The 18,969-nt window shown below is 36.6% G+C and overlaps 1 protein-coding gene across 2 annotated transcripts in view; it reads left to right on the forward strand.

The window, feature by feature from the left end:
• Positions 1–18,969, forward strand: part of LOC118901904 (solute carrier organic anion transporter family member 1B3-like) — a 69,887-nt gene that overhangs the window by 25,923 nt on the left and 24,995 nt on the right. The window contains exons 1-5 of one of the 2 annotated variants that reach the window (XM_036865694.1): positions 4,610–4,633; positions 4,762–4,903; positions 7,953–8,085; positions 17,612–17,733; positions 18,785–18,931. In XM_036865694.1, coding sequence (XP_036721589.1) covers positions 4,762–4,903; positions 7,953–8,085; positions 17,612–17,733; positions 18,785–18,931 — 544 coding nt within the window. In that variant the 5' untranslated portion in view covers positions 4,610–4,633. Of the gene's footprint in view, positions 1–4,609; positions 4,634–4,761; positions 4,904–7,952; positions 8,086–17,611; positions 17,734–18,784; positions 18,932–18,969 lie in introns of those variants that run through there. The other variant, XM_036865693.1, reaches the window with a different exon arrangement.

An 18,969-nucleotide genomic window follows, 5' to 3' on the forward strand; every position in this document is an offset into this window, starting at 1 on the left:
TTAAAAATGCCCATCTCTCAGGGTTATAGTTAGAGAAAAAGAAAGCACATTTATAAATCTGTCTATATTAACTCATTTCATATCCTTCTAAAATCCTAACTTATTGGAGGAATCCTACTGTAGCCATTGTGTTTGCATCTGTTACCCTTTTCTTCTTTGAAAAACCAATTTAGGATTATACTGTACGAATTTTGACTTTATTGAGTCTCTCTTTTGTCTTGAGCTAATCTTCCTTTTAAGATTGAAGACATGGACATTACAAAATCTTTCTCTGAACTTTTAGAAAGCTGCTCTTATATAGGACAGGTTTTACATCTGGTTATGCTTGTATCTGCTTACTGAGATGTTCTGTTACTTTATGAAACTCCCTCCTCTTTGATTTTACCAATTAGTGTTTTGATGATAAGGATTTAGATAAAAGTTTGCCTCAGTATTTCTTTAATAATCAATAAATCATTTTGCCAGTATGCTCATTACTGATTCTGCAGCACCTGAAATAGTGCCTGACAAAAAATGTGTTTGGCTAAATGATCAGAGTCCTATTTTTATTTGACCGAACTTACAGCCAAAAGCTGAATGATGATAGCTCAGAGTGGTAATAAAAACAGACATTTCTCAATACTATGTGCCAAAAATTTTATGTATATTATTTTAATTAATCTTCATAACAATTTTACTGTAATTATCTCCATCTAAAAGCCGAGGAAACTAGGAAATGAGAGGTTTCACTACATGTAAGTTCTGTACCAGATTTATAACCTAAATTTGGGGAACAACAATTTATTCAACAACCAAAAAACATTTATTGAATGCTTACTCATCACGTGTCAGGCATCTGAGTTTGATAGGGAGCCTGATAACATTTTTTTTCTATTTATTAGAGAAGGAAAGGCAGAACTTGACTTCTAGTTCAATACAGCAGACAGAATAATAAGGTTGAAGCCATCTCCTCCCCCCTCCAATTTTAATAAATAATGTAAAAGGTATCAAAGGCAACTTGTAGACGTGCTAGAAAACAAGAAGAGATACATTCTGTAAATCAGAAACTATGAGAGTTTTCTAAAAAGTAAGAAGTAGAAAGAATTAGGCTAAAGAAAGAAATCACAGCCCAAGACAAGTGCAGGAAAAGAAACCTGAAAAAAAATGGACATGGCTCCAAGCGTGTTTCAAAGGCAAAAGCCACTGATAATGGGATCAAGAGAGGTCCCAGGGACCACCGACAGGTTGTTGTATAGGGTATTCCACTCAATCAGAGAAAACATGCTTCTTTCCTTGTTTAACATCTCCCTTGATCATCAAATTACCCTCCCCCACTTAGTCCAAGCAGCAAACTGCAGAGACATCTACCCTGGGCAGGAGGTAGTGAGCGTGCGCAGATGCCCTCCCGGGCATATGGTGCAGAACCGTGTCTCAAGTGGCTGGCAACACTCATGAAGAAGTGAGGTGCACATATGCAGATTAACTATTAACTACCCTACTGCTAAAGATTGCTGCCTCTCCATCCCAGATAGGCTTCACAAAGACTGAACATTCAGAGACAAGGAAACGGGAGCTTCCAGATGTAAAACAAAGCAGACAGGCAAGAATCACCAGAAATTTTCATTCACCACTCTTGAAAGGAGGCAACAAACTCAATAAATTAAAAAATTCTCCCATGGCTGTACACACACACACACACACACACACACACACACACATATATATATAATATATATGTTTATATATATATGATTTATTTATATATATATATTTATATAAAAGAACAGAACTTTAAAATAAGTAAAGGGTGGGGAGAGGAATGGAGGAGGGAAGGTTTACCAAGAAGTTCTACATCTGTATAAAACTTCACAGATCAGCGGACAACAACACAGTGAAGTTATGAGAAAAAAATGAAATTATGTAGTAATGTACCATTATCCTTCAGCCAGTAACACTTTGAACATATCCAGTGGGACATGTTACTTCTCTCAGCAAAAGACCACCCACATTTTTTTCAATGGGAAAATGCATTTTTTATTGTGGTAAAACATATAATATTAAATTTACCATCTTAACCAATTTTTGAAGGTACAGTTCAGTGGTATTAGGTATATTCATATTGTCGTACAACAGATCTCTAGACTTTTTCATCCTGCAACACTGAAATTCTATACTTACTAAATACTAATACTCTCTCTTGTCTTCTTCCAGTTTTGGGGAACTGAATTTTTATTTTCTGCTTCTATGATTTTGACTCCTTTAAATGCTTCATATGGGTGGAATCATACAATATTTGTCCTTTTGTGACTGGTTTATTTCACTAAGCATAATGTTTTTGAGGCTCAGCCATGTTGTAGCATGTGATAAGATTTCCTTCCTTTTAAGGCTGCATAATATTCCATTATATGTATATACCATATTTTCCTCATCCATTCATCTGTTGATGGACATTTGGATTGCTTCTACCTCCTGGATATTTTGAATAATGCTGTGATAAACATGGATGTGCAAACATCTCTTTGAGATCCTTTTTTAAAGTCTTTTGGATATATACCCAGAAGTGGGATTGCTAAATCTTACGATGATCCTGTGACTCTGGGTAAAAGCTTTACATGCAGAAAGAAAAGCAAAAACAAAGGAACAATATAATAAGCATGGAATGCTTGAGGTATAGCAAGAAGACTAGGGTTGCTGTAGGGGAATGACCTAGGACTAGAGTCACAGAAAATGAGATTCAAAGGTAAAATGGAGCAGGGGAGAGGAAAGACCATTTTGTGCCTTGGAGGACTTTGGGAAGACTAGATAGATGAGTGAGATGAAGAACAGGGAATGCTGTCATGATCTACTTTTCACTTTGAAAGACCTTTCCTACCTAATGTGTTGAGAAGAGACTGTAGGGGACCAAGAGCGGAAGCAGAAAGGTCTATTAGGAAACTAATGCAATGACCCATTCTAAACATGATGGTGCCTAACACTTTGTAGAGTAGGAGGTAATGAGACGGGCCTGTCTTAACCAGCTTGGGCTGCTATAACAAAATACCACAGACTAGGTGGTTTAAAAAACAGAAATTTATTTCTCACAGTTCTGGGGGCTGGACATCTGAGATCAGGGTACCAGCATGGTTGGGGGTTCTGGCGAGAATCCTCTTCCTTGTTTTCAGATGGCTATCTTCTTGCTATGTTCGCACGGCGGCAGAGGGAGAGACAATAATCCTACCATGAGGACGCCACCCTCATGGCCTAATTATAGGTGTACCCTGCTTTCCAAAAGTTCGCTTTACATCATTCACATTTACTAAAGACCTACATTAGTACCTGTTTTTGCTAACTGAAAGAATTCCAAAGAGAAGTTTTGCTTTTACAAAAAAATGGTGAAAAGCAAAAGTAGCATTTAGCCTTTGTTTTGCAGCGGGCCATTAAAGAGGCAGTGGGCACCTCGAGCAATGACAGCAGCACCTCTAATCTCCTTCCCTGGGAACTGCATTCAGGATCTCAGCATCAAGCTGCCATAGATTTGAACTGTGTCTGTGAGCATCTCTGCTTTATCTCAGTTTATCTTGTGCATTTGTTAGCAAGGTGTGTCCTAAGGTAATTGCTTCTTCGCCATTTTGGCTTATGAAAATTTCAAAGGAACGCTCTACTTTTGGATAGTGGGGGAAACCTATACACCCAAAGGACCCATCTCCAAATATCATGACTTTGGGGATTAGAGTGTCAACATATGAATTTGGTGGAGACACTAATATGCAGTTCATAACAGGATGATATATATTTTTAAACTTTTTATCAATATTTTATATTGGAGTATTGGTGATTAACAATGTTGTGTTAGTTTCTGGTGTACAGCAAAGTGATTCATTTATGCGTATACATGTATCTATTCTTTTTCAAATTCTTTTCCCATTTAGGTTGTTACATAACATTGAGCAGATTTCCCTGTGCTATACAGTAGGTCCCTGTTGGTCATCCATTTCAAATATAGCAGTGTGTTTAATACTGGATGTAAAAGGAAATTACTTATGGATATAAATGTGGGCTGTAAGAAAGATGAATAAATAAATTTTGTTAAAATTAAATTGAAAATAAAACATCTATAACCAGTGGGCTTGAAAGTCTTCTATTTTTTTTAGAACACTGACTATATTGTTTTGTTGTCTTCATTTTAATTTGGTTTTCTCCAATATTAACGAGGTTTTATAAATGAAAATTTTTTCAGCTGACTTCCTGGAAATACTACCTTTGAGAATGTCTAGCTACTCCCCTCACAGTTCTCCTTTGCTATTCATTTGGGACTAAAGAATAGCTTGTTACCATGGCCATCTCACATCATTATCTAGCTTCTTAGAAATCAGCTAATGACATTAATTAAAAAATAACAACTTTGACTGTCCTGCTCTAATAATCTGATGTTGTAACCAAGTTAGAAAATGAGGGACTTCCCTGGCAGTCCAGTGGTTAAGGCTCCGTGCTCCCAATGCAGAGGGTGCAGGTTCCATCCCTGGTTGAGGACTAAGATCCCACATACCGTGCAGCACAGTCGGAATAACTAACTAAATTGGCTTTAAAAAGAAAGGAAGAAAGAAAATGGTGCTTTATTGGTACAGTGATGTTAATGTTAAAAGGACTAAGAAGTACCAACTGGAATAGAAGAAAGGTGGGTATGCTTTTTACGATAAAAATATTACTAAGTAAAGAAGAAAAGCTATTTTAATTCTATGCAGATATAAACATTATGTGATCTTATGATTAATTATTTTTCCCTTTCCTTCTGCTTTCTCTTAGATGTTCTTGGCAGCCCTCTCACTCAGCTTTATTTCTAAGGCACTAAGTGCAATCATTATGAAAAGTTCCATCACTCAAATAGAAAGGAGATTTGACATATCATCTTCTACTGTTGGCTTAATTGATGGAAGCTTTGAAATGGGTAATTTTTGTTTCTGTTTTGATTATTACTTAGTAACGAGATTTGCAGAGGTAAAAAAAGTGTTCACATATGCTCTACACCACTGATCCTTAACCAGGGGTAAATTGCCCCCATCCCCACCCCCTGCCCAGGGGCAATTTGGCAATATCTGGAGATATTTTTGGTTGTCATCACTGAGGATTAGGGAATGCCACCGGCATCTAGTGGTAGAGGCCAGGGATGCCTTGAAACATCCCACAATGCACAAGACAGCCTCCAAAACAAAGAATTACCTAGTCCAGAATGTCAAAAGTATAGAGGTTAAAAAACCCTGATTTACACAAACTCATTGCCTGCAAACTAATATTTTGCAGGGCTAAAACTTCTCTTTCTCAAGATGCCCTAGTGCAAAAAAAAGTTGGAGAGAGGATTATGATTCTGATGATTTGAGGAGAGGAGAACAATTTTGAAGCAATCTTTGTTAGGGTCTACTGTTGAACTGGGTATAAAATTTGGGGTTAAAAGTCTTTTTTTTTTTAGAACATTGAGTATATTGTTTTGTTGTCTTCATTTTAATTTGGATTTCTCTAATAATAGTGAGGTTTTATATAATTATTTAACATTCTTTTCTCTTATTTTATGAAGTGGTCGCTGATTACCTCCACCCATTTTCCTTTTCCCCCCACTTTTTAATGATTTGAAGGGATTCAAAAATTATGTCTGTTGTATAGATTACACATATTTTTTACAAGTTTGCTCTTTATCTTTTAACCTTTTAAAAATATACTTGTTTATTGAATATTTAAAAACTAATTGTATAAAGGAAGACCCATCTATCTTTTTGTCATGAATTCTGCCTTTTCATGATTCAGAGACTATTACACCATATATATCCTTCACTTTTCCACCTTCTAGGTTTAATGAAACCATCTAGAACTTTAGTATTAGACTGTGATTAGCTTTAAATTCTAATTCATTGTATATCTCTTTATATTGAGGAATTGATTCTTATTATCTTTGTTAAACTTTGTAGTTATTTAAAAGCAATTATTTGGACATGGTTATACTTTTTATTCGTTTCCTTCTTAACACTATTTCTTGAACCTTATGACTTCAAGTCTCATCTTTAGTTTTTCTGGAGTATATCTTCAAGTAGTTTTTTTTTCCCAGAAATAATTGAACATAAGACATACTTTCTGAGCTCTTGCATGTTGGAAAATGTATTTATTTTACTATCATAGTCAACTGATAATTTGAGTATGAAATTAAAACTTCAGAATCTTTCTTTCTCAGAACGTTTAAAACATTTATCTACTGTGTTATAACACAATATTATACATAAGAAATCATTACCAGTATCATTGTCATGCACTGATAGGACCTCTTCTTTATGCCTGAATTTCAGAAATTTTACCAACATATACCTAGGACAGTCTCTTTTACATTATTTATGCTGTAGAAATGTAGAAATTTTTATCTAATGCCTTAAGCCTTCCTTTAGCTCAGGAAATTTATTTTCTATATTTAAATTTGTTCCTTCCCTTCTATTTTCTTCTGAAACATATATGAATATTAAATTTTCTGGCTATTTTTTCACTTTAAGTTTTTCTTTCTAAAATTCGACCTTTTTTTTTTCTTGAAACTCCATCAGTCTTTGCTGATGCCATCTTTCATCTTATTGTATCAGGTCCCAATATGTACATTTCTGTATAGTATTTTAAATTTGCAACAATACTTTATTGTTCTCATTATTTTTAGTCTGCCAGTTCTTATTTTATGGATGCAACATACCTTTGTACCTCTAGAGATACTAACTGGATTTTTTCAAAATGTCTTCTCTTCTTAGTTTCCTCATTTAACTGTTTTCTTCATGGGTTACTTTATCTGCTGGTTCAGTTTGGTGCTTTTATTTCATGTTATTTTTTTCCATCAAATGTTCAGTAATTCTTGGTTGTTGTCTGATCGTTATTATACCTGTAGCTCCAGATGGACTGGAATTGGTCATGACCCCCTCCTCTTAGATTGCTCTTCTTCCTCTTTTTAATCTAAATAACTTATAGCTAACATTAAATCTCAAGTGACCTATCCTCCAGGAAACTTTCCTGAAACCTCTAATTAATTTAAGCTTCCCCTTTCTGTGGTCTAAGAGTACTTCTGTCCATTTATCTATTTTTGTCACTGGTAGGTAAGTTCTTTTAGAGCAGATACCATGCACTGTTTATTCTTTTCCTCTATTTCTGGCTTCTAACCCCATGACAGGTACTTAATAAGAATTTAAAGATTTCTAGGAGTGAATGAAAAATGCATGAATAAATACCTTCCCTCAGGTATTTTTGTCCATTTTTCTCCATTCCAGTACAACCCACTCAACTCCAAATTCTTCATAAAATTTTGCTTCACTAATATCGCCAAGTAATTCAAGTACTTTAGTTCTTATCTAAAGTCCATTCTGCTTATTATTAACACAATACAACTTTATAGTGAGTGGCTTAAGGTAAGTGAGTTTCATCTTAATTAAATTACCCAGGGACTTCCCTGGTGGTGCAGTGGTTAAGAATCCACCTGTCAATGCAGGGGACACGGGTTCAATCCCTGGTCTGGGAAGATCCCACATGCCACAGAGCAACTAAGCCCATGAGCCAAAACTACTGAGCCCACGTGCCACAAGTACTGATCCCACGTGCCACACTACAGAGCTCGTGTGCTGCAACTACTGAAGCCCGCGTGCCTAGAGACCGTGCTCCACAACAAGAGAAGCCACCACAACGAGAGGCCTGCGCATCACAACAGAGTAGCCCCAGCTCGCCGCAACTAGAGAAAGCCCGTGCACAGCAACAAAGACCCAACACAGCCAAAATAAATAAATAATAAATGAATGAATGAATAAATAAATAAATAAAAGGCAGAGTCTATTTAAAAAAAAAAATTACCCGATCTTTGAGGCATGGTACCATGTCTTATGCTCTATTTGTATCCATTCTGTGGCCTTCCATTCTACTGAACACAAAATTGGACTCAGTCACTGTTTGCTATAATCAATTATATCAAAATAATTTTGTTTTCTTTCTAGGAAATTTGCTTGTGATTGTATTTGTGAGTTACTTTGGAGCCAAATTACACAGACCAAAACTAATCGGAATTGGTTGCTTCACTATGGGAATTGGAAGTATTTTGACTGCTTTACCTCATTTCTTCATGGGATAGTAAGTGGCTCTATGCCATCAATGATCATTTCCTTGTAAATTAAAGGTAGAATTTCATTTTTTTCCTTTTAAATAAGCAGTCCCCTTTTGAGAAGAATATCCACTAAGTGTGTGTAGAAATGGAGTATATTTTCTATGTAATAATTAAATTGTTTTATCTACCATGACTCTCATTCATATTAAAATATGAATAGCAATAAATGAGTAGTTTCACAGAAAATAAATAAGCTTTTTGTGACTTTTTAATATGATATGTATTTCATGTCTTTGCCTACAAGATTTTGATAATATTTAATAAGTCTTTGTTACCAAACTCAGGTCCAGCTGCTCACCGCTCGAAAATCAATACCTGAGAGGCACTTGTTGGTAGAAAGGCAAGTTGCTTCTAATCAGAATGCCAACAATCTGGGGAGAAGGTGCACTCATGTCCCCCCAACCAACTCCCATGATTCTGTTTGGCTATAAAAGTTTTTAAAGGGAAAAGGGAAGTAATGCCAGTTAATCATTGAGATAGAGGGTCAAAGTTGTCACCATCCCCCACTGTGTGCAGGCTTGTTGACTTCCTGTGATGTTTCTTTAGATGTTATCTTGTTCACATAGTTTGTTCATGAGATTACTGAAGGGAAAGCTAGGGAAGAGATCTGGTCATCTGTTAATTACTCATTCTTCATTTCTACTTCTTTGATCTACAGAAAGGACCAACAGGTTAGGCAAGGTATTGTGTGATCAAAAGATTTGAAAGGTGTGCTTGGGTTGGTGATGAGTAGAGTATGGGGCGCCTGATTTAAATGTTAGTTACAATGTAGTTTTGCTAAAGTGACAAGACAAAGGGGCCTCCTGCAGAAACCTCTTTCCTGCCAAAAGCTGCTTACAACTTCACCACTCAACTCACTGCAGTATGGGTTTTCCCACTACCATCTCCACTGAGACTTCTTTCTAAGTCACTGTGTAGTTTTAATTAGAGTCAGATACTAATGACAGAAAACCAAAAATAGTGATGGCTTAAATAAGATAAGAGCTTGTTTTTTACACAAAAAAATGTAGCCAACCCAGCTTTGACTGGCCTTGACTTCACGGTCTAAATTGTGGCAATGTTGTTCCTTGCAACAGGATAGAAGGGAAGAAGAATAAGAAGAAACAGAATGCACACAGGCCGAGACTTAAGAAATATTTTCAGAAGCATTAACACTTCTACCGACTTCACATTAGCCAGAACTTTGTTACACCTCACATTCAGATAGAAAGTCATTGGGAAAAATAGACTTTACTTCAGGCGTCCCCTTCCCAGCTAAAGATCCCAGGTTCTGTTACCATAGAAGGAAAGAAGAATGGATATTGAGAGCCAATGAGCAGTTTCTGCTAAAGATATCAATTACTTACTCATTATCAATGCCAACAGCCATGCCTTTTGGTTACTATATTAATTACTCTATTTGACCCTCATAAGTTCTTTCTTCTTCCTGGTGCTGTTCCTTCTTATTTTCATCATCTTACTCTCTCTTGATTTATTTTCTCCTTTTGGCTTCTCCATCATGCCCATCTTTTCCTTCTGCTACTGACACCATAAGGTCAGTATTGCCTAAGCTCCCTCTTCAATCTTCTTCACTTTTCATTCTACATGATTTGTGTGGAGTACATGCATTAAATGTAACTATCACTGTACACAGTGAGTTTATCTTATACTCAAGATCTATATAACCAACCACCTCGTGGGTATCTCCAACCTAACATCCTACAAACATTTTGCATCCATATATTCAGAACAGAATTCATCCCTGTGCCAAAACCAGCTCAGATTTTTCACATTCACTCTTTCAGCAATGATTCATTTAGCCACAGAGGAACTCAAACTAAAGTCAAGGGTCTCATCCTAGACTTATTTTTTACTTCAATACACATGACCAGTGCTCACCAAATCTTGCTTATTCTGCCTGCTATCTGTCATAGTTGTTGCCCTTAACCTGATAGAGGATTCTATCATCTCTGGCCTGGACTTTTTGCCTCCCAACTCAACTTCATTCTAACTCATATTCTATACTACAGTATTGATTTAAAAAATAAGAATCTAATTATTTTACTCCCACTTAAAACTCCCAATATCCTAGAGCAGTATTTTTCTTTATTTTTTGGTATTTATTTATTTATTTTGGCTGCACCGGGTCTTACTTGTGGCATGTGGACTTCTTAGCTGCAGCATGCAGGATCTAGTTCCCCAACCAGGGATCAAACCCGGGCTGTCTGCACTGGGAGCTCGGACTCTTACCCACTGGACCACCAGGGAAGTCCCGTATCCTAGAGCAGGATTTTTCAAACTTCAGATCCTGAACCACTCATGGACCAATAAATCAATTATGATTATTAAGACCAACAATTTTTTAATAGGACAGGATAGGATAGAATAGAATAGAATAGAAGAAAACGCAATGAGAGCAGGGATAAATATTATTCTGTGAAACTTTTGTTTTGGTTGTACATAAATTTGTGAGTGTGTGTGTGGATATCCATGTATTGTGATTGTGATGCAAAATGTATTTCTCATTGTTAGTAACAGTCAAAGTATTGAAAGCCTTTTGCCTATGAATTACTATCTAGGCCCATTTGCATATCTAAGCTCATTTGCATATACAGGTCACTCACTGATTTGGTCCTTGACTATCTTCCTAGCTTCATTTTACACTGCTTCCCATGACTGAGGACCACACTCTAGGCCTACAGTTTGCCAAATGTGCCATAATATGTCATAGCTTTGTTCATAGTGTTTCTACAGCTTTGAATGATTTTCCTTCTTTGTCTATTAAACCCCTATCCATCTTCAAGACACATCTCATATGGAATCCTCACTGTGAAGTCTTCTCTAATCCACACCTTTCCCAACCTGCAAGCCAAGCTGATAATCCCTTTTTCCTTTACGACAACTCAGGGTTTATCTCTGGGCTTTCTATCCTGTTCCTTTGATCTATATTTCTGATTTTGTGCCAGTACCATACTGTCTTGATTACTGTAGTTTGTAGTATAGTCTGAAGTATGGGAGCCTGATTCCTCCAGCTCCGTTTTTCTTTCTCAAGATTGCTTTGGCTATTCAGGGTCTTTTGTGTTTCCATACAAAGTGTGAAATTTTTTGTTCTAGTTCTGTGAAAAATGCCATTGGTAGTTTGATAGGGATTGCATTGTATCTGTAGATTGCTTTGTGTAGTATACTCATTTTCACAATGTTGATTCTTCCAATCCAACAACAAGGTATATCTCTCCATCTGTATCATCTTTAATTTCTTTCCTCAGTGTCTTATAGTTTTCTGCATGCACATCTTTTGTCTCCTTAGGTAGGTTTATTGCTAGGTATTTTATTCTTTTTGTTGCAATGGTAAATGGGAGTGTTTCCTTAATTTCTCTTTCTGATTTTTCATCATTAATGTATAGGAATGCAAGAGATTTCTGTGCATTAATTTTGTATCCTGCTACTTTACCAAATTCATTGATTAGCTCTAGTAGTTTTCTGGTAGCATCTTTAGAATTCTCTATGTATAGTATCATGCATCTGCAAACAGTGACAGCTTTACTTCTTCTTTTCTGATTTGGATTCCTTTTATTTGTTTTTCTTCTCTGATTGCCGTGGCTAAAACTTCCAAAATTATGCTGAATAATAGTGGTGAGGGTGGACAACCTTGTCTTGTTCCTGATCTTAGTGGAAATGGTTTCAATTTTTCACCATTGAGAACGATGTTGGCTGTGTGTTTGTCATACATGGCCTTTATTATGTTGAGGTAAGTTCCCTCTATGCCTACTTTCTGGAGTGTTTTTATCATAAATGAGTGTTGAATTTTGTCAAAAGTTTTCTCTGCATCTATTGAGATGACCATATGGTTTTCCTCCTTCAATTTGTTAATATGGTGTATCACATTGATTGATTTGCATATATTGAAGAGTCCTTGCATTCCTGGGATAAATCCCACTTGATCATGGTGTATGATCCTTTTAATGTGCTATTGAATTCTGTTTGCTAGTATTTTTGCATCTATGTTCATCAGTGATATTGGCCTGTAGTTTTCTTTCTTTGTGACATCTTTGTCTGGTTTTGGTATCATGGTGATGGTGGCCTCGTAGAATGAGTTTGGGAGTATTCCTCTCTCTGCTATATTTTAGAAGAGTTTGAGAAGGATAGGTGTTAGCTCTTTGCTAAATATTTGATAGAATTCGCATGTGAAGCCATCTGCACCTGGGCTTTTGTTTGTTGGAAGATTTTTAATCACAGTTTCAATTTCAGTGTTTGTGATTGGTCTGTTTATATTTTCTATTTCTTCCTGGTTCAGTCTCGGAAGGTTGTGCTTTCCTAAGAATTTGTCCATTTCTTCCAGGTTGTCCATTTTATTGGCATGTAGTTGCTTGTAGTAATCTCTCATGATCCTTTGTATTTCTGCAGTGTCAGTTGTTACTTCTCCTTTTTCATTTCTAATTCTATTGATTTGAGTCTTCTCCCTGTTTTACTTGATGAGTCTTGCTAATGGTTTATCAATTTTGTTTATCTTCTCAAAGAACCAGCTTTTAGTTTTATTGATCTTTGCTATCGTTTCCTTCATTTCTTTTTCATTTATTTCTGATCTGATCTTTATGATTTCTTTCCTTCTGCTATCTTTGGGGTTTTTTTGTTCTTCTTTCTCTAATTGCTTTAGGTGTAGGGTTAGGTTGTTTATTTGAGATGTTTCTTGTTTCTTAAGGTAGGATTGTATTGCTATAAACTTCCCTCTTAGAACTGCTTTTGCTGCATCCCATGGGTTTTGGGTCGTTTTGTTTTCATTGTCATTTGTTTCTATGTATTTTTTGACTTCCACTTTGATTTCTTCAGTGATCTCTTGGTTATTAAGTAGTGTATTGTTTAGCCTCCATGTGTTTGTATTTTTTACAGATTTTTTCCTGTAATTGATATCTAGTCTCATTGCATTGTGGTCGGAAAAGATACTTGATACGATTTCAATTTTCTTAAATTTACCAAGGCTTGATTTGTGACGCAAGATATGATCTATCCTGGAGAATGTTCCATGAGCACTTGAAAAGAAAGTGTATTCTGTTGGTTTTGGATCGAATGTCCTATAAATATCAATTAAGTCCATCTTGTTTAATGTATCATGTAAAGCTGTGTTTCCTTATTTGTTTTCATTTTGGATGATCTGTCCATTGGTGAAAGTGGGGTGTTAAAGTCCCCTGCTATGTTTGTGTTACTTTGATTTCCCCTTTTATGACTGTTAGCATTTGCCTTATGTATTGAGGTGCTCCTATGTTGGGTGCATAAATATTTACAATTGTTACATCTTCTTCTTGTATTGATCCCTTGATCATTATGTAGTGTCGTTCTTTGTCTCTTGTAATAGTCTTTATTTTAAAGTCTATTTTGTCTGATATGAGAATTGCTACTCCAGCTTTCTTTTGATTTCCATTTGCATGGAATATCTTTTAACATCCCCTCACTTTCAGTCTGTATGTGTCCCTAGGTCTGAAGTGGGTGTCTTTTAGACAGCATATATACAGGTCTTGTTTTTGTATCCATTCAGCCAGTCTGTGTCTTTTGGTTGGAGCATTTAATCCATTTACATTTAAGGTAATTATCGATATGTATGTTTCTATTACCATTTTCTTAATTGTTTTGGGTTTGTTATTGTAGGTCTTTTCATTCTCTTGTGTTTCCTACTTAGAGAAATTCCTTTAGCATTTGTTGTAAGCTGGTTTGGTGGTGCTGAATTCTCTTAGCTTTTCCTTCTCTGTAAATGTTTTAATTTCTCCATCAAATCTGAATGAAATCTTTGCTGTGTAGAGTAATCTTGGTTGTAGGTTTTTCTCTTTCATCAGTTTAAAAATGTCTTGCCACTCCCTTCTGGCTTGCAGAGTTTCTGCTGAAAGATTGGCTGTTAACCTTATGGGGATTCCCTTGTATGTTATTTGTTGTTTTTCCCTCGCTTCTTTTAATATTTTTTCTTTGTATTTAATTTTTGATAGTTTGATTAATATGTGTCTTGGCATGTTTCTCCTTGGATTTATCCTGTATGGAACTCTGCACTTCCTGGACTTGATTGAGTATTTCCTTTCCCATATTAAGGAAGTTTTCAACTATAATCTCTTCAAATATTTTCTGAGCCACTTTCTTTTTCTCTTCTTCTTCCGGGACCCCTATTATTCAAATGCTGCTGCGTTTAATGTTGTCCCAGAAGTCTCTAAGACTGTCCTCAATTTTTTTTCATTCTTTTTTCTTTATTCTGCTCTGCAGAAGTTATTTCCACTTTTTTATCTTCCAGGTCACTTATCCATTCTTCTGCCTCAGTTATTCTGCTATTGATCCCTTCTAGAGAATTTTTAATTCCATTTATTGTGTTGTTCATCTCTGTTTGTTTGCTCTTTAGTTATTCTAGGTCCTTGTTAAACGTTTCTTGTATTTTCTCTATTCTATTTCTAAGATTTTGGATCAACTTTACTATCATTATTATGAATTCTTTTTCAGGTAGACTGCCTATTTCCTCTTCATTTCTTAGGTCTGGTGGGTTTTTGCCTTGCTCCTTCATCTGCTGTGTGTTTTTCTGTCTTCTCATTTTGCTTAACTTACTGTGTCTGGGGTCTCCTTTTCACAGGCTGCAGGTTCATAGTTCCCGTTGTTTTTGGTGTCTGTCCCCAGTGGCTAAGGTTGGTTCAGTGGGTTGTGTATGCTTCCTGACGAAGGGGACTAGTGCCTGTTTTCTGGTGGTGAGGCTGGATCTTGTCTTTCTGATGGGCAGGTCCACGTCTGGTGGTGTGTTTTGGGGTGTCTGTGACCTAATTATGATTTTAGGCAGCCTCTCTGCTAATGGGTGGGGTTTTGTTCCTGTCTTGCTAGTTGTTTGGCATAAGGTGTCCAGCACTGTAGCTTGCTCGTCGTTGAGTGGAGCTGGGTCTTAGCGTTGAGTTGGAGATCTCTGAGAGAGCCTTTGCCATTTGATATTATGTGCAGCCAGGAGGTCTCTGTGGACAAATTTCCTGAACTTGGCTCTCCCACCTCAGAAGCACAGGCCTGACACCCGGCTGGAGCACCAAACCCTGTCAGCCACACAGCCCAGAAGAAAAGAGAGCGAGAAAGAAAGAACGAACAAAAGAAAGAACGAAAGAAAGAAAGAAAGAAAGAAAGAAAGAAAGAAAGAAAGAAAGAAGTTAAAATAAACTTATTAAAATAAAAAATAATTATTAAAAATTAAAAAATTTAAAAGTAATTTTAAAATGAGAAAAAAAAAAAGAAAGAGAAAGAAGAGAGCAACCAAACCAAAAAACAAATCCACCAGTTATAGCAAGCGCTAAAAACTATACTAAAAAAAAAAAAAACACAAAATAAACAGACAGACAGAACTCAGGACAAATGGTAAAAGCAAAGCTATACAGACAAAATCATACAAAGCATACACATACACACTCACAAAAAGAGAAAAAGGAAAAAAAAATATATATCTGTATATAAAAAAAAAAGGAGGAAGAGAGCAACCAGATCAATAAACAAAGCTACCAATGATAATAAACTCTAAATACTAAACTAAGATAAACATAAAACCAGGAACAAATTCGATGCAGAAAGCAACCCCAAGTCTACAGTTGATCCCAAAGTCCACCACCTTAATTTTGGGATGATTCATTGTCTATTCCAGTATTCGACAGATGCAGGTACATCAAGTTGATTGTGGAGATTTAATCCGTTGCTCCTGAGGCTGCTGGGAGAGATTTCCCTTTCTCTTCTTTGTTCGCACAGCTCCTGGGGTTCAGCTTTGGATTTGGCCTCGCCTCTGTGTGTAGGTCGTCTGAGGGCTTTTGTTCCTCGCCCAGATAGGAGGGGGTTAAAGGAGAAGCTGATTCGCAGGCTCTGGCTACTCAGGCTGGGGGAGGAGGGGTACGGAATGTAGGGCAAGCCTGCAGCGGCAGAGGCTAACGTAAAGTTGCAATAGCGTGAGGCACCATGTGTTCTCCCGGGGAAGTTGTCCCTGGATCATAGGACCCTGGCAGTGGTGGGCTGCACAGGCTCCAGGAGGGAAGGTGTGGATAGTGACCTGTGCTTGCACACAGGCTTCTTGGTGGCTGCAGCAGCCTCAGTGCTTCATGCCCATCTCTGGTGTCTGCGCAGATAGCCGCAGCTCGTGCCCATCTCTGGAGCTCGTTTAGGCTGTGCTCTGAATCCCCTCTCCTCACGCACCCAGAAACAATGGTCTCTTGCCTCTTAGGCAGGTCCAGACTTTTTCCCGGTCTCCCTCCCGGCTAGCCGTGGGGCACTAGCCCCCTTCAGGCTGTGTTCACACAGCCAAACCCAGGCCTCTCCCTGGGATCTGACCTCCAAAATCCGAGTCTCAGCTCCCAGCCCCCGCCCGCCCCAGCGGGTGAGCAGACAAGCCTCTCGGGCTGGTGAGCGCTGGTCGGCACTGATCCTCTGTGCGGGAATCTCTCAGCTTTCCCTTCTGCACCCTTGTTGCTGCGCTCTCTTCCGTGGCTCCGAAGCCCCCTCCGTCTCTGCCAGTGAAGGGGCTTGCTAGCGTGTGGAAACTTTTCCTCCCTCGCAGCTCTTTCCCAGAGGTGCATGTCCTGTCCCTATTCTTTTGTCTCTGTTTTTTCTTTTTTCTTTTGCCCTACTCAGGTACTTGGGGAGTTTCTTGCCTTTTGGGAAGTCTGAGGTCTTCTGCCAGTGTTCAGTAGGTGTTCTGTAGGAGTTGTTCCACGTGTAGTTATATTTCTGATGTATCTGTGGGGAGGAAGTTGATCTCCACATCTTACTCCTCCGCCATCTTGAAGGTCTCCTTCTTTATTTTATACCTAGTAGTTTGTACCTCTTAACTGCCCTTACCCTATATTCCCCCCTTCCCCCACTCCTCTTCCCACTGGTAACCACTAGTTTGTTCTCTGTACCTGTGAGTCTGTTTTTGTTTTGTTATATTTGTTTGTTTTTTTTTTTTTTAGATTCCACATGTAAGTGAAAATATACAGTATTTGTGTTTCTCTGCCTGACTTATTTTATTAAGCATAATACCTTTCGGTCCATTCACGTATTTTTAAATATCAGCATTTGTCCCTATTCTAGGTCCATTCTATTGTTCCTATTAAGTGCTTCCTTATCAAATTGAGATGGATTAGAACTTTTTAAACTAAGTTTTGAAGAGTCAGGCATATGACTGTGTGTGATTATAAATTGATTTTGAAATTTTAGATTGTAACCATCTTTGAAGATAATTCAAAAGATTGATAAATACAGTTAGCAGTTTTTTAAAAGCATGAAACCAAGATATTTCATATGTTGACCAGAATATAAGCACTTCTAGGATGAGAGCAACATGGTACTCCACCTTGCCTGGGGAGTATTGCATATTTCTTAGTGAACACTCCCATTTCACTGTTACCCATCACCACTCCTAGAATATAAGCTGAGAAACTGACAGAGTATCCTGATAATTTGGAGAAGAGAATGGTGCAAATAAAGGGGAAAATTACTCTGTATTTCTGGGAAAAGTGAAAATGCTCAGTAAATATAGTGATGTTCTTACAGTTACAGGTATTCTAAAGACACCCCTATTAATCCATCAGAGAATTCAACATCAAGCTTCTCAACTTGTTTGATTAATCAAAATTTGTCACTCAATAGAACATCACTGGAGATAGTGGGAAAAGGTAAGAATTGAACTGGCACTAGTGAATATTAGTGTCACTAATAAATATTATAAAATTTAACAATTTAATTACATCGTTAAAAAACGATTGTGATATCCATTAGCAAAATTGATTTAAAAGACAAATAGGAAAAACATTTGCATCTTATGTATGTAAGACAAAAATCATAGTGTTAATATATATTATATATAAAGACCTTCTAGAAGTAATAAGAAAAGAGGAATATTTTGATACAAAATTGGCAAAGAATATATGCAATTAATATAAAGAGGAGGAAGTGGTATAAATATGTTAAAACAACTTTACTCTTTAAGAAAAATTCAAATTATTACACCAATTAAAAATTTTTTACCTATTATAACACAAATCATGAGTTTTAATTATAAATTATAGTACTAGTTAAAGATTTTCCTACCTACTAGATAGGAAAGATTAAAAATAAAAAGAAATGAGGTAGAGGATAAAGACACATTTTATGTATTATGGGGAGTGTATAAATTTCTCTTTTGGAGGTTAATTTTCAATATGGTAAAGAACAAAAATATGCACATCTGCTTAAATCAGCAATTCTACTTTTATTGCTTTATCTTAAGGAAATAATCAGGAATGTGCAGAAGGATTTATTTACCGTTATAGCCATGGCATCCCTGTTTAACAGAATGAAAAATTAGAAATATTGTGTGAGTACATAGAAAAAATTGATTAAATAAATGATGAAACTTATTCAGCACACTATTATGCAGTCATTAAAATTCTGATATGAGAACATAAAGAATATTATGCATATTTTTATGTTCACTAAAAATGTGAAAGATATAAACAAACATTAGAAGTGGTACTCTGTGTGTGGAGGGATGGCAGATAATTTTTACTTGTTTTCTTTGTGATTTTCTGTATTGTCAAATTTTGTAACGTGACTATAAATCATTTTATAATTAGAAAAAAAGCAAAAAAAATCTTAAATGAAATAATTAAAGGGTTAAGTTAGTTGACTTTTCAACAGGAATGCTAAAATTAATGTTTAAGATAAAACACTCTCTTGTCTATGTAGGTTGGGAAAAGGAATCTGGGTCACATATGTGGATATATATTCTATTGGGTAATATGCTTCGTGGAATTGGGGAAACGCCCATAACACCCTTGGGGATTTCTTACATCGATGATTTTGCTAAAGAAGGACATTCTTCTTTTTATTTAGGTAATGTACAGAAAATATTAGATTTTATGGTTAATTTT

The sequence above is a fragment of the Balaenoptera musculus genome, chromosome 10, assembly GCF_009873245.2.
Source record: "Balaenoptera musculus isolate JJ_BM4_2016_0621 chromosome 10, mBalMus1.pri.v3, whole genome shotgun sequence".
Taxonomy (NCBI): Eukaryota; Metazoa; Chordata; class Mammalia; order Artiodactyla; family Balaenopteridae; genus Balaenoptera; species Balaenoptera musculus.